The 13487-nt window shown below is 41.2% G+C and overlaps 1 protein-coding gene across 1 annotated transcript in view; it reads right to left on the reverse strand.

The window, feature by feature from the left end:
• The window catches only part of ABCB7 (ATP binding cassette subfamily B member 7), a 66317-nt gene extending 54347 nt beyond the window's left edge, over nucleotides 1–11970 (reverse strand). The window contains exon 1 of the mRNA XM_063141755.1: nucleotides 11792–11970. Coding sequence (XP_062997825.1) covers nucleotides 11792–11962 — 171 coding nt within the window. The 5' untranslated portion in view covers nucleotides 11963–11970. The remainder of the gene's footprint in view (nucleotides 1–11791) is intronic.
• Nucleotides 11971–13487: the final 1517 nt, after the last annotated feature.

Here is a 13487-nt window from a genome sequence, read left to right on the forward strand (position 1 = left end):
TCTGAAAAGCAACAAAAGGAAATATGAAGAATTGTGGGGAGCATGTGTAAGATAAAACGACTCCAACTAATAAAAATGCTAAATGGCAATGAACCTTCCCCTTCCCATCCTGTGTTCTCATAAGACTTGTGTTCCTCCATTTTCTGAAAGCTCTAAGGCTCTTCCAACTTAAAATTTTCTTCTCATTTGGCATGTGCATTAATCTGAGATAAATTTCAGTTTTTCTCTTGTACATTAACATGTTCTCTTTATACCTGATATCATCTTAATATAGTCCTTGTTTCCTCAATCCTGGTTTTCAGTGAGTTTTTCACTTAGAAGACCAGATGAACTCATGGAGATTGTGTCTCAAGGTAGTGCCATCATAGCCTGGCATAAGGTTCTTTATCAATTTCAACAAAAGGGTTGTCTGGTAGACCCTAAGAAAAACTATCTACGGAGACTATTCAAGACAAAGACTGGGTTCAGACAACACAATAACTAATGGTGGATTAAATAGTTGATGGTTGGTCATTTAACACACCATGGGTTAGCGTGTTGTGAGGAGGGAGTTTTTTAACCAATGGTTGGTTATTTGGCAGAAATAACCAACGCAAATAACCAATGCTGTGCAGGGTTAGCTATTTGAACCACCATTGGTTATTGTGTTGTGTGGAGGGTACTGTTGGTTATTTCCCCAGCCACCACTGGTTATTTCGTCAGCCACAGAGTCCCAAGGCTAGAGCAGTCAAAGCGGTGGCTGCCACTCTAGTCCAGCTGGCAGTATAGATTTTCGGCAGCAATGGCTGATGGGATACTAGTGGGAGGACTGAGGGGGAGAGAGGGCTGGGGATCAGTGAGTCAACTCAGCATTGATCCTAATCCACACCATGGTTGATTATTATCATGTTGTGTAGGGAGTACCCCCTAGATAAACAACTGTCCAGTTGTTTATTACCCCATCATTGACAATTGTATTGTCTTAACAATAGTCCCTCCCAGACCAGAGCTGGAAAAATACCAAGCTTCTTATGCTGGAGACATCTCTCACATCCAGCTCTTCGAGGCTCTTCATTTCTAGGCTAATCATAGATCATAGAATCATAGAATAGCAGAGTTGGAAGGGGCCTACAAGGCCATCGAGTCCAACCCCCTGCTCAATGCAGGAATCCACCTTAAAGCATCCCTGACAGATGGTTGTCCAGCTGCCTCTTGAAGGCCTCTAGTGTGGGAGAGCCCACAGCCTCCCTAGGTAACTGATTCCATTGTCGTACTGCTCTAACAGTCAGGAAGTTTTTCCTGATGTCCAGCTGGAATCGGGTTTCCTTTAACTTGTGCTTTAATGTGTGCTGTAAGAGACGATTTGGGGGCCTGCGGGTGACACTAAATGACACTAAATAAGAAATTTCACACATTATGCATTATGCAGTCACATGTTATGTTGCTTATAGCTTACTAAGAAGCAACCACCAGCTGTTCAACATGTAGTGACCATTTTGGGGTTTCTAATTTGAAATCCTAAGCCTTTAGCCCTGTTGCCAAAGGAGGCACATGTACAAAGGAGAGGGCCTCCTAAAATACAGACAAACCATAGAGAAAATCAATGGTATCTGTGAACAATATATAGTGGGTAAATATTACTAATAGAAAATGCATATGGAACCCTGTTCTAATGTACTAGTTTCCCGCAAAGTCTGGAGTTTAAAGAATTTTGTAATCCTAATAATAATGGTTTGAGATCCTTTACCAACTGTAATTCTACTTATATTGTATATATGATTATATATATGATTATGTATCTATGTTCAAAATTATATGTTGGATAAACCACTAGGATCACTTAAATTGGGGATAATGCCACACACTTCCTGGACTACTGCTGTACTTCCTCTGATCACTTTCAAAAGATTGCCCTTGGATTTGCTATTTGCTCAGTGGAAAGTATTTCGGATGCATAAATTAAATATGATGTTCCCTATAGGACTGAATGACAAAATGGATTATCAGTGTTTTTATAATGATCTATAAGTGCTTTCCTGATCTAGAAAATTAGTTTTCATCTGAAAGAGCTGCTTTTGCATTTAAAAAAGCTTGTGGGTTTACTCATGTGTAATTAGTCTTTTCATGTGTAAGTAGCTAATGATAAAAATGGTTGATGTTGTTTTTAATCTTTGTAACATGGACAAAGATTAATTACCCTACGTAACAGAGGGAGAGCTTCTACTGTACGCACAGATGAGGTTCCTCTCTTCTGACTTCCCCCAGGAATCCATGGATAATAGGAGCAGGGCCAATGGGGATGCAATGGCAAGGAGGGGGGCAGGTGTCTGGCCCCCTCCCCCCCTCATGTAACATTAAACATGTGAGGAAGTAACAATCAAATAGCACTACTATGAAACTTCATTGTGTAACAGTGCCTGAATTTGATTATTTCCCTCTTCCCACCTTGCTCATTTTGTCATTGATCCTTGAATGTAAGCCAGCCTTCCCCAACCTGGTGCCCTCCAGATGTGTTAGATTGCAGCTTACATCACGCCCCAGCCGGCATGGCCATTGGTTGAGGAAGGCTGTCATAAGCCATTTGTTTTAATTGTAAAATACCACAAGTGTTCAGGTGGAAAGACAAAAGGGCTCAGTGCACACAACACTTTTCTCTACTCTGTGGGAAAACTCCACTCAACTGTGGAGTTTGTAGGGGGTACTCACCATTGTGTGGGTGAGTACCCCTTACAAACTCTAATGTTCCAACTCCACCATTGTGTGGGTGTGGCCTCCTGTGGAATGGAGTAAAAGTCAATGCAGCATTTAATTGACAGTTCCTCCGCCCTCTCTCCTCCCCCAGGCCTCCCAATGGTTCCAGGGAACTCTATGGCCACTGGGAAACTCCACTCCTCATCAGGAAACTCCACAGAGCCCTCCAGACAACATGGAACACAGCAGTTGTGCAGGAACTCTCCTCTGCCCAACATGGATATTCAGGGTAGAGTGTTTTTAAACAAACAAACAAAACTCCACAGTGAGATGGAGTTTTCCCTCCAGACAACACTTTTCTCAATGGAGGTGTAACAACTCCACAATGAGCCAATATAAGTTCGTCCAAATTTTAGTATGCCACTTATCACTGGATTGCTTTGCATTTTACTTTAGGGGGCATGTTGTTTACTTAATAAGGTGTAAAAGAAGTCACATATCGCATGGATACACTCATCATATGGCAGAAACTGGGCACTATTCCCACTCTATTAGACAATCCATGACAAACCTGGGCTTGCTACAGCATGTGTAAAATGGCCTTACACCCAACTCCTACTGGAAGATGATGATGATTTATATAGCACCAACAACGTACTTGGTGCTGTACAAAATATACAAATAAAACAGCGATACCTGGCCTAGAGGCTTACAATCTAAAATCACATTAAAACATATGAAGGGGGGAAGGGGTTCACAAAGCAGAAATAAGAGAATAATCATAGTAATAAGAACAGTAAATATAGTTAACATGAGCCTCTTTCTAACCATGTTTCTGAAATTCCAGTGTGACATCACTTCAGGCAACATTAATGTGGCAAAACTATATGGTATTTCCTCATAAATACATGCATATGCAAAATTATGCATGGAAAGTAGCTAGTTTTTCTCCCTCTCATAATACTAGAACCCGGGTCATCCCATGATGCTGAATGGTGAGAGCTCCAGCAGAGGTGAAAGGATGTACTTTTTATGCAGTGAATAAATTATGGACTTACTAGTGCAAGATGTGGTGATGAGAACCAACTTGCACAGCTCTGAAAATGGATTAGACAAATTTGTGGAGGAGGAATTTCTTCTAATGGCTACTAATCATGATGGCTACTCATTAACTCCATTATCAGAGGTAGTATGCCTCTGTATATCAGTTGCTGGGGAACATGAGTGGGAGGGTGCTAATGCATTCATGTTATACTTGTGAGCTTCCCACAGGCAGTTGGTTGGCCACTATGCGAACAGAATGCTGGACTGAATGGGCCTCTAGTAAAATGGAGCAGAGCTTTTCTTAAATTATATAATATATCTACATGCCTATATGACAGGGGTGGACAACCTCAGGAGGTCCAGGGGGCATTTTTTGTCCTGGGGACATGCCCACAGCACACACACACACACACCACGCCACTGGTTGGTACTGGAAAAAAGAAAAACATCATTTTTTCTCATTCACTCCATTTCCCCCTTGAATTCTCTTCTTTCCCAGAGTGTTTATGGCTTTGGGTTAGCTACGAATATGTTATATGGATTTTCTGCTTTTGTCCAATTAGTTAACACTGAACAGGCTTAGATTAGAATGAAACCTATTTGTTACCTCCTTGTAAAGTAGCTTGTTCATGATCCATGAAAACCTACCTGGAAAGATTAAACTCTGATTTTACACATATTACATGGCAAGTCCTATTGATTCCAATGTGTAATGTGTTTAGTGTCAGGGTGATTGTCAGTTTAGGACTTGGTTTATTGCTTCAATCTAATCCAGCAACTCTCAAACTGGCCTTTAGTTGTGACTGCAGGCACGGCTGCAGCACTTATATTCCATACAAGTCAATGGAGACAGCGAGTGCCAAGTATCCTGCTGCCTACTATGCTCCGTATTCGAGACGGTATACAAACTGAGGGAACAAACCTAAACAGATTTTAAGTTTCAGTGACTGAAACTGGACTGTTAAATCAACAGAACATGAAAGTGCTTAAATTTGTTTTGATCATGAACTGGTTGTTTGGATATATAAGAATAACTGATCAAATATTTAAATTAAACCAACTGTTAATCTTAGGTCCATTTTTCACACGTTAATATGAGAGAGGAAACTTTTCTGGAGTCCTTAAGGATCTTACCCATCATCTATGAATTTAGCTTCTCTTTGCTTCTCATATGGGGACATTTTTTGTTCACATTAAAGTAGTTTTCAGTTTAACACAGTCTCTTGTCTATTAATCTAGCGGTTGTACCATTTCACTACTTAGAACTGTCAGTATAGAATTTTAAGCAAGAGTTAAATGTAAATGAAGCGACTCAAATAATATGATTTACAACTAGAATTTGGGATAATTGTGAAGGTTTCACTCCCTGTATTTGCAGCCTGGGATTTGTGTTTTGCCTGTTTGCTGGCATAATGGGGGTGTACCTTTAGGCTACAATCCTGTACCTATTTACCTGGGGTTAAGTCCCATTGAACTCAATCGAGTTTACATAGACATGTGTAAGATTTCTGTTTTAATTTATTAAAGTAATAGCAATGGAGTTTGGTTGAATTCCATTACTAAGGGTACCATAATAAATTAAAACAATCCAAACCTTAGTTTGCCTAACAGTCAAAATTACTTTTTGCAGTAATGCTATCAGAAACAATGAAAGAGAGAATAAATATACTTCTACCATGTGCAATTTGTCTCTACTTTTTCTCATTTCATTTTACTGCTGTAAAACCAAGATAATGCACAGAAGACGTGTACAAACTAATTTTTTTTTGCAAAAGTAAGGAGATTAGAGAGATTTCTTTAAGACTGTTATGATACAAATTACCTTAGTGATGTAGTCTGTAACTACACACTATTTATCATATATGTTTATTGATTATTTCAGGTGTACTATTTCAAATACTCTAACAATATTATTTATTTATTTATTTATTACATTTTTATACCGTCCAATAGCCGAAGCTCTCTAATTGCTAATGTAATTAGCAAAAAAATTACATTTGGATAACTTCTACAAGCTCATCAATTAATTACTTGTTTTCTTCAGCTGTAGGTTAAATCAGCAAAGAGGTAACAAAGCTCTTGTTTAATGGGAACAAATGCAACAAATGTAAAGGATCATATAACTGAATAAGGTTACAAGAGTTTAAACTAGGCACATTTTTTTTTAATTTACCAAGGCAGAGTGCTGGTCTACTCTGCCCATTTGCTCCTTCTGCAAGCAGGAACTGCTAAACAACCCATGGACCTGCCATCTGTGGCTTGTTTAGCTTTATGTGTGAACCAGGAACTCTGGCTTGTCTCTCCCATGACAAACCAGAAAAATAACCCAAGAACAAACCATGGGTTCTTTCTCTTGCTTGTCAGGGGGCGAGACAATCCAGAGTTCTTGCCACGCACATCATAGCAAACAATCCAGGGACTGAGTTGTGAACCAGGCCAATGTATTATCCAATGCCTCGACAAATGTAAAAATAATTTAAGATCATTCGTTTAACCTTCAGCATTTGGATACCTCTGCATGGGATGTGTGTACTCAACCAATTACAGAGAACCTCTAGCAGTGCTAAAAGGGGGGACCATTTCCCCACAAACAGTCAGAGCTTTTGAATATGCTCTAACTACAAACCAGTGGTGTTTTCCAGTCAGGAACTGCTAACATGCACCATGACTCTGGTTTGAGGACATACCTTCCTGTTCACTTTCATTAATGGGCTCTTATCACCCTCAGAATAGGAAACACCAGTGCTGTTGCCACTAATGCTATGAGACAACTAGTGACTTCCAAGTTCTTTTGCCAGTTGGCTCTTCAGGGCTGGCTGGCAGGTGGGCCCACCAGGACAGGCACACCTCTTCTTTCTCACTGTCTTCTCCTCCCTGACTCCAACCACTGGGGATTATTGCAGGTCCTAATCTGTTAACCCAATTTCCAAGCCTTTACAAATTTCAGAACACATACCATTTTATGTGTGTATGTATTTAATTCATTTTAGCTGTCTGATACAACTCTTTTGAGAAAAACGGAAGAACTTTTATGGCAGATATATTTCTATGATTGGCAACCGATCTTAACAGCAATGAGACAGTGATAAATAATGTACTAGCCTGCGAAAGTACAAACCACTCTGCACTAAAGTTTAAGAGATTCCAGCCAGATCTAATCAATTAAACCAGATCTAACCATTTACTTATGAGATATGTTCTCTTTCATGTGGTTTAGTACTCAAACAACGTGGATAATGGCTCAGTCACCACAATCCAGCTTGCAGCCCATCTAACAAAATCCACACAGCACACAGGAAAATTGTGGGATAGAGCTTATGAGCAGGAAACTGAATAGTGCGCAAGTGACACTGGTTCAGTTTTTAGAATAAGGGAGATCTCACATTTCAACTGTAGACTTTTTCAGTTGAAATGTTACCTTCTACACTTTCCTTCTAGTTAGTTGTTTGCAGGGAGGTGATTATTTTTAAATAAAAGATAAAAAAGACATCCCTCATCTGCAGCCTGAAGATATACAATCTTCTCTACCATTTCATTTTGCTCTATGTAAAAAAACAGACCTCTATTTAGAAAGCAACAGGTCTGGAACGAAATTGCGACTGAAAAACTGCAATATCTATTGTTGCCCATGAGTTAGAATTGCTACATTCCCCCCTCAAAATATATACAGGTGTACATATACATTATTCTCATACAAGTCCCCCTTACTCTGCTATAACTTGTGACACCCCCGCCCCAGCCCTGATGATTTGGCCTCCAACTTCCATCATCCCTCACCATTGGCTATGCCGGCTAGGGCAATTGGGAGATGTAGGCCAAAACATCTGGAGGGCCACAAGTTGTCCACTCCTGATTATTATTATTATTATTATTAAATGCATTTTTATACTGCCCAATAGCTGAAGCTCCCTGGGCGGTTCACAAAAACTAAAACAATTCAAAGTGTAAAACAAACAGTATAAAAACATGATATAAAATACACATTAAAACAAATTAAAACATACCATACGTGATTAAAACATCCTGAAAAAATCCTGAAAGCATTCTAAAATTTCACCGGATAGGCCTGCCGGAATAGATCAGTCTTTATTGCTTTTTTAAATTCTAAAAGACTGTCAAGTTGACGAATCTCCTCTGGCAGGCCATTCCACAGTCTGGGAGCAGCAGAAGAGAAGGTCCTCTGGGTAACCGTTGTTAATCTAGTTTTTGCTAGCTGAAGTGGATTCTTCCCAGAGGACCTGAGCATGCGGGGCGGATTGTACGGGAGAAGGCGATCCCGCAGGTAGCCTGGACCCAAACCATGTAGGGCTTTAAAGGTAATAACCAACACTTTGTACTTCGCCTGGAAACTAATCGGCAGCCAGTGTAATGTGGTGTAATGTGGTCACCCCTAGGTGTACCAGCGACCAGCCTGGCTGTGATATTTTGGACTAATTGAAGTTTCCGGACTAGGCACAGAGGTAGCCCCATGTAGAGCGCATTACAGAAGTTGAGCCTCGAAGTTACCAGTGCGTGCACTACCGTTTTTAGGTCTTCCAACTCTAGGGAGGGGCGCAGCTGATATGTACGATGCATCTTAAAAACAAACCCAAAGGGATGCATTAAAAGCCATTAATCTAATTAAACACGAGTATTCATAAGTATCTTTGAAAATAGCTAAGATAATGGCTCAGCCTTAACTATGAATGTTAACATTAACCTTTACATGTTGGAAATCAATCTATTCTAAATAAATAACTGTTGTAAGGGGGTTGGGGAAGAAGAATAGAAATACTGAACAAATGGCAAGAAAACTGACAGATAAGGGTGGAAAATGTCAAGCAATGGCCTGCCAGGAGAGATCAGCCAACTCAATAGCCTTTCTGAGTATAAAAAACCAATAAAGACTGATCTTTTCCGGCAGGCCTACCCAATCGAATGTTAAGATGTCTGGCTGTTATTTTAATATATTGGTTTTTATATGTTTTAATCAGTTTTACATATTTTATAATATTTTGTATTCTATGTTGTTCCCCGTCTCGATCCAGAGGGAGAGGTGGCTAATAAATAAATAAAATTATTATTATTATTATTATTATTATTATTATTAAGCAGCATTACAAAAGCAAATAAACTGGAAAGATTGTTGCATTCTAACCAGCTTGCAAATAGCCAGTGCAAATAAACTGCTTCCTGGAAAGCATTTCCCAAATATAGCAGTTACAGGTAATCTAAAATTGCCTCCAGGAGTGAAGCAGCTAAGCTTTGGTAAATTGGAATGTTGATTTACCAATGGTATTTAATATTGGTATGTGTGGCAAGGTTGGATACTGAAAATGTTTGTGGGCCAGCAACATTTGCAAGCTTATTTGGAAGACTGAAGAAGTCATCTGCTTGCATGGATCCACCAACAATTACCACTAAGCGAATACATTAATGACAGCATTGACTTGGTTCACATGATCATTAGAGCCTACTGTGGCACCTGTGGGCATCAGGTTGCCAATCCAAGCAACTGCACCTTTTTGTGCCTCCCTGATCAGAAAGTGTTATGGATGACTTCAAATATCCTGACACAGACCAATTAAATGCATGTTCCAGATATGACAAAGAGGTAAAATTTCTAGATACCCTACTGTATCCTAGAACAGTTGGTCAAAAACTGAGCAGAGGGGAGGCGACCTTGTGATGCCCAGGACCTAGTGCGACATGCAAGCGTCGTTAAGCTGCTTGGAAGCAGTGATCACAATGCTAGTTAATGTAATGCATACGTAAGTGAAGAACGACCAAGGAAATTCAACACAGTCACATTTGACTTTAAAAGAGGAAACTTCTCCAAAATGAGGAAATTGGTAAAAAGCAAGCTGGAAGGGAAAGTCAAGAGGATCAAATCTCTCTAGAATGTTTGGGGTTTACTCAAAACTACAATAGCAGAAGCTCAGCTAGAGTATATACTGCAGCTCAGGAAAGCTAGCACAAAATCTAAGAGTTCACCAGCATGCTTAATGAGAAGTGTCAAAGAAGCTATTATAGATAAGAAGGTTTCCTTCAGAAAATGAAATATAGGATACAAAAAAAGAAAAGAAAGAATATTATGGAGCATATCACTAATAATGTTAAGACTAACAATACATAAATAATAAATTATTGTTAATATTTATATACCAACTTTCCACAAATGTCACCAAAGTGATGTAAATACATCGGAAGCAGGAATCTGCTAGGGAGGCTGTTGGACTGGTAACTATTAAAGGAAAACTAAAGGACAAAAAGAAGATTCCCATGAAAAAAGCACATCAGGGGAGTCATGATAGGGGTGTACAAATTTATGTATGGTATGGAAACAGTGGACATTTCTCTCTCTCATAATACTAGAACATAGGGTCATCCCATGAAGCTGAATGGTGGGAGATTCAGGACAGATAAGAGGAAGTACATCTTCACACAGCTAAAGTTAAAATTAAACACAGTTAACCATGTCAGATTTGTCACAACCCAGTAGGTTTCTGAAGCTTCTGAACCAAAATCTGCTGTAAGATCCAGTACAGCCATGGGAGTCTTCTCTGCCTAACTTCTCAGCTAATTACTGGAGAAAGAGGGGCAAACATCAGGAGAGCGGGTTGCCATATTTGAAGAGCTGCAGACTCTGGTCTTGGCTTGAGTTGTGATTTATTAGCTGAAAAAACTTCTATGGGAACCGGGCATGTATACTTTTGTATACTTTTTAACGTTCACTGTTTTTAACTTTTGTAAACTGCCCAGAGAGCTTCAGCTATGGGGCGGTATAGAAATTTAATAAATAAATAAATAAATTACAAACCTGATGGCTATGGAACAGACAACAGGACTACCCCTGAAGATCATCGTGGTCTGGAAGATTAGGAACATAGGAAGCTGCCTTATACTGAAGTCACCCCCAGTGGTCTATCTAGCCCAGTATTGTCAACTCGTTTTAATCTTAATTTTAGAATTTCTGTAAACCGCTCAGAGAGCCCTGGCTATGGGAGCGGTATATAAGTGCAATAAATAAATAAATAAACAAACAAACAAACACTGACTGGCAGAGGCTCTCCAGGGTTTCAGGCGGGATTCTCTCCTCACCCTACCTAGAGAAGCCAGGAATCGAACTTGAGACCTTCTGCATGCAAAGCAAGTGCTCTATCACACTGAGCTACAGCCCCTTAAGAACAAAAGAAGAGCCCTGATGCTGGATCAGACCGAGGGTCCATCTAGTCCAGCACTCTGTTCACACAGCGACCAAGCAGCCATCGGCCAGGGAGCAACAAGGCAGGACATGGTGCAACAGCACCCTCCCACCCATGTTTCTATCAGAATGTAAGCCTATGCGGCAGGGTTTTGCTATTTTATTGTTTTACTCTGTACAGCACCATGTACACTGATGGTGCTATATAAATAAATAAATAATAATAATAAACTGGTGCACACAGGCTTATTGCCTCGAATATTGGAGAAAGCACACAACCATCAGGCTAGTAGTCATTGATTGCTATAGAGGTCCAGGCTGCTGCCACATCATCATCATCATGAACAACTACCTTTACTACTACGTGACTTGCACCGTGCTGTATAGAGCAGCAAACCAGAAGCCAGATCCCAGCGCCAAGGAGACTGCAAGCCAGGTTTCGATCCCAGAGCTAAATACAATTATATTGTATTTTATATTATGGTTTTATACTGTTGTTTTATACTTTGAATGGTTTTAATTTCTGTGAACCGCCCAGAGAACTCTGGCTATTGGGCAATATAGAAATGTAATTAATAATAATAAATAAATAAATAAATTCTTCCCCGTCTCTTGGTTACAACAAAACGTGACAGACGTATACTGGGAACCGGCTTTCACATGCGGAGAAAATTTCCACTCGGGAGGCGGGATTTCTTCCTTAGGCAGGGGCCGGGGCCGCCAGGCCAGGCGGCTGCCCTTTGTCCCCTCAGGGTCGGCCCAGCCTGGGCTCCAGCGAAAGGAGGTCGCCGTCGTCGTCCCCCGCCCCTCCCCTCCCCTCCCCTCCCCCGGCTGGCGACCGCGGTGGGAGCCTGGCCGGCCGCCCTCTTGCCTCAGCCCTGCCTGCCAACGCACCTGGGAGGTCTCGGGGGGCGGGCGGCCCCTCTTCCAAGCGTGACCCCGGGCCGCTCCGGCCGCCGGTCGCCACAGCAAAGTCGCCAGGAGCAGCCTGTGGCGAAGAGGACAAGCGGCGGCGTCAGCTGAGAGCGGCGTCGCCGCCACCGCCAGAGCCCTCAGCAGCGCCATGTTGGGGAGGAAAGAGGAAGAGGGGATTGTGGGATATTGGAGGACTGGCAGGCAGGGGGCGGGGCGGGAGGAGAGAGCGAGGGAGGAGGAGGAGGAGGAGCGCCGGAAGTGAGGGGGTGGTGGAGGGAGGAGGAGAGGTGACCTGGGGGGCTGAGGTGGGCAGAGTAGCCCTGGGGTGACCCTCTCGCCCTCTACCCTAGTTGTGGTGAGGAAGGAACGGCGTGGACACAGACATGGGGAGGGTGGGATGAAAAAACCGTAATAGCAATAGACATCATCCCTAGAGTTAACAGTAATAAAACGTGAAGCTGAAAGACAAAAGTAATAAACTGCTGGTATCAATTGGTCAGTTCCACCTTCTCATGCACAGAGTACATTAGACCCATTGAAACCGATAATGCGCCATTCGTTTCAATGGGTCTACTGTAACTATGGCCACAGCTAGACCTAAGGTTTATCCTGGAATCAACCAGGGTTCGCCCCTGCCTGAGCACTGGATCCCCTGTGTGTCACCTAGATGAACAGGTTTGACCCCTGGATGATCCAGGGATAAACCTTAGGTCTAGCTATGGCCCAAGACTCTCATGGTCCAGTCCATTGATTCCAGCAATTCATTATTTCCTTGTCCCAGGCTCACATTTTTATCATTTTCATAATATTAGTTTTCAAATGCTGGGGAAATAGTAATTATTACTGTTTGTAGTAATAATTTACCATCATGTGGTGTGGGAAGGTTATGCTTAATTTCTTTTTGTGCAGCAAAGAAGCCCTGCTAAGGGGGGGAGGGGCGAAGCTCCCAATCCTAGATAGCTGAGATCAATTTTTACTGAAGTGCGCCCTGACCCTGTGCACGTTTCCTCCGAATTAAGGCTTGCAACTTTGGTGATATTTCTCTGTCACTAGTCAGAATCGTATTTGATGGTGCTTTGGCTTGAATAGTGCCACCTTCTGGAATATTAAAAATAATCCAGATATTTACAAGACAAACCACATTTTACAAATCAATTGATTTAGAATAACTACAATAAAAACGCAGCTTTGCAATTAAAATGATTTCTAGTAAATTTAGAATTACACATTTGTACTTAATATCATATATTGACCTATTAATACTGAAAAACATGAATGGAGGAAGTTTCATAATTACATTAGAAGACAATGGCATTAGTATGCCCTGTGTAAAATGAAGAATAGAAGCCATAATCTCTCCCACCCCCCAACTCCAGCAGTACTATTTACTTCAATTGAACTGATCCAGAGTAAGCAGGATGTGGATTGTAACCAAAGAGCATAAAGCAGTTCCAGCCGCATGTGACCTCAGCAGAACCGCTTTGCAATTATAGAATACATGACTATGTACCACGTTAGGAAATTGGGATGTAAATTGGGATGTACACCCCATAATATGACTGGCAAATGTCTTTTTTGAACTATATTTGTTCTGCATGTCCACACTGCAGTCTGAAATCCCTGACATGTGCACACACTATGAAGTACTGTCAAGTTGAAGCATATTATTCTTAAC

Source organism: Elgaria multicarinata, chromosome 15, assembly GCF_023053635.1.
Source record: "Elgaria multicarinata webbii isolate HBS135686 ecotype San Diego chromosome 15, rElgMul1.1.pri, whole genome shotgun sequence".
NCBI lineage: Eukaryota > Metazoa > Chordata > Lepidosauria > Squamata > Anguidae > Elgaria > Elgaria multicarinata.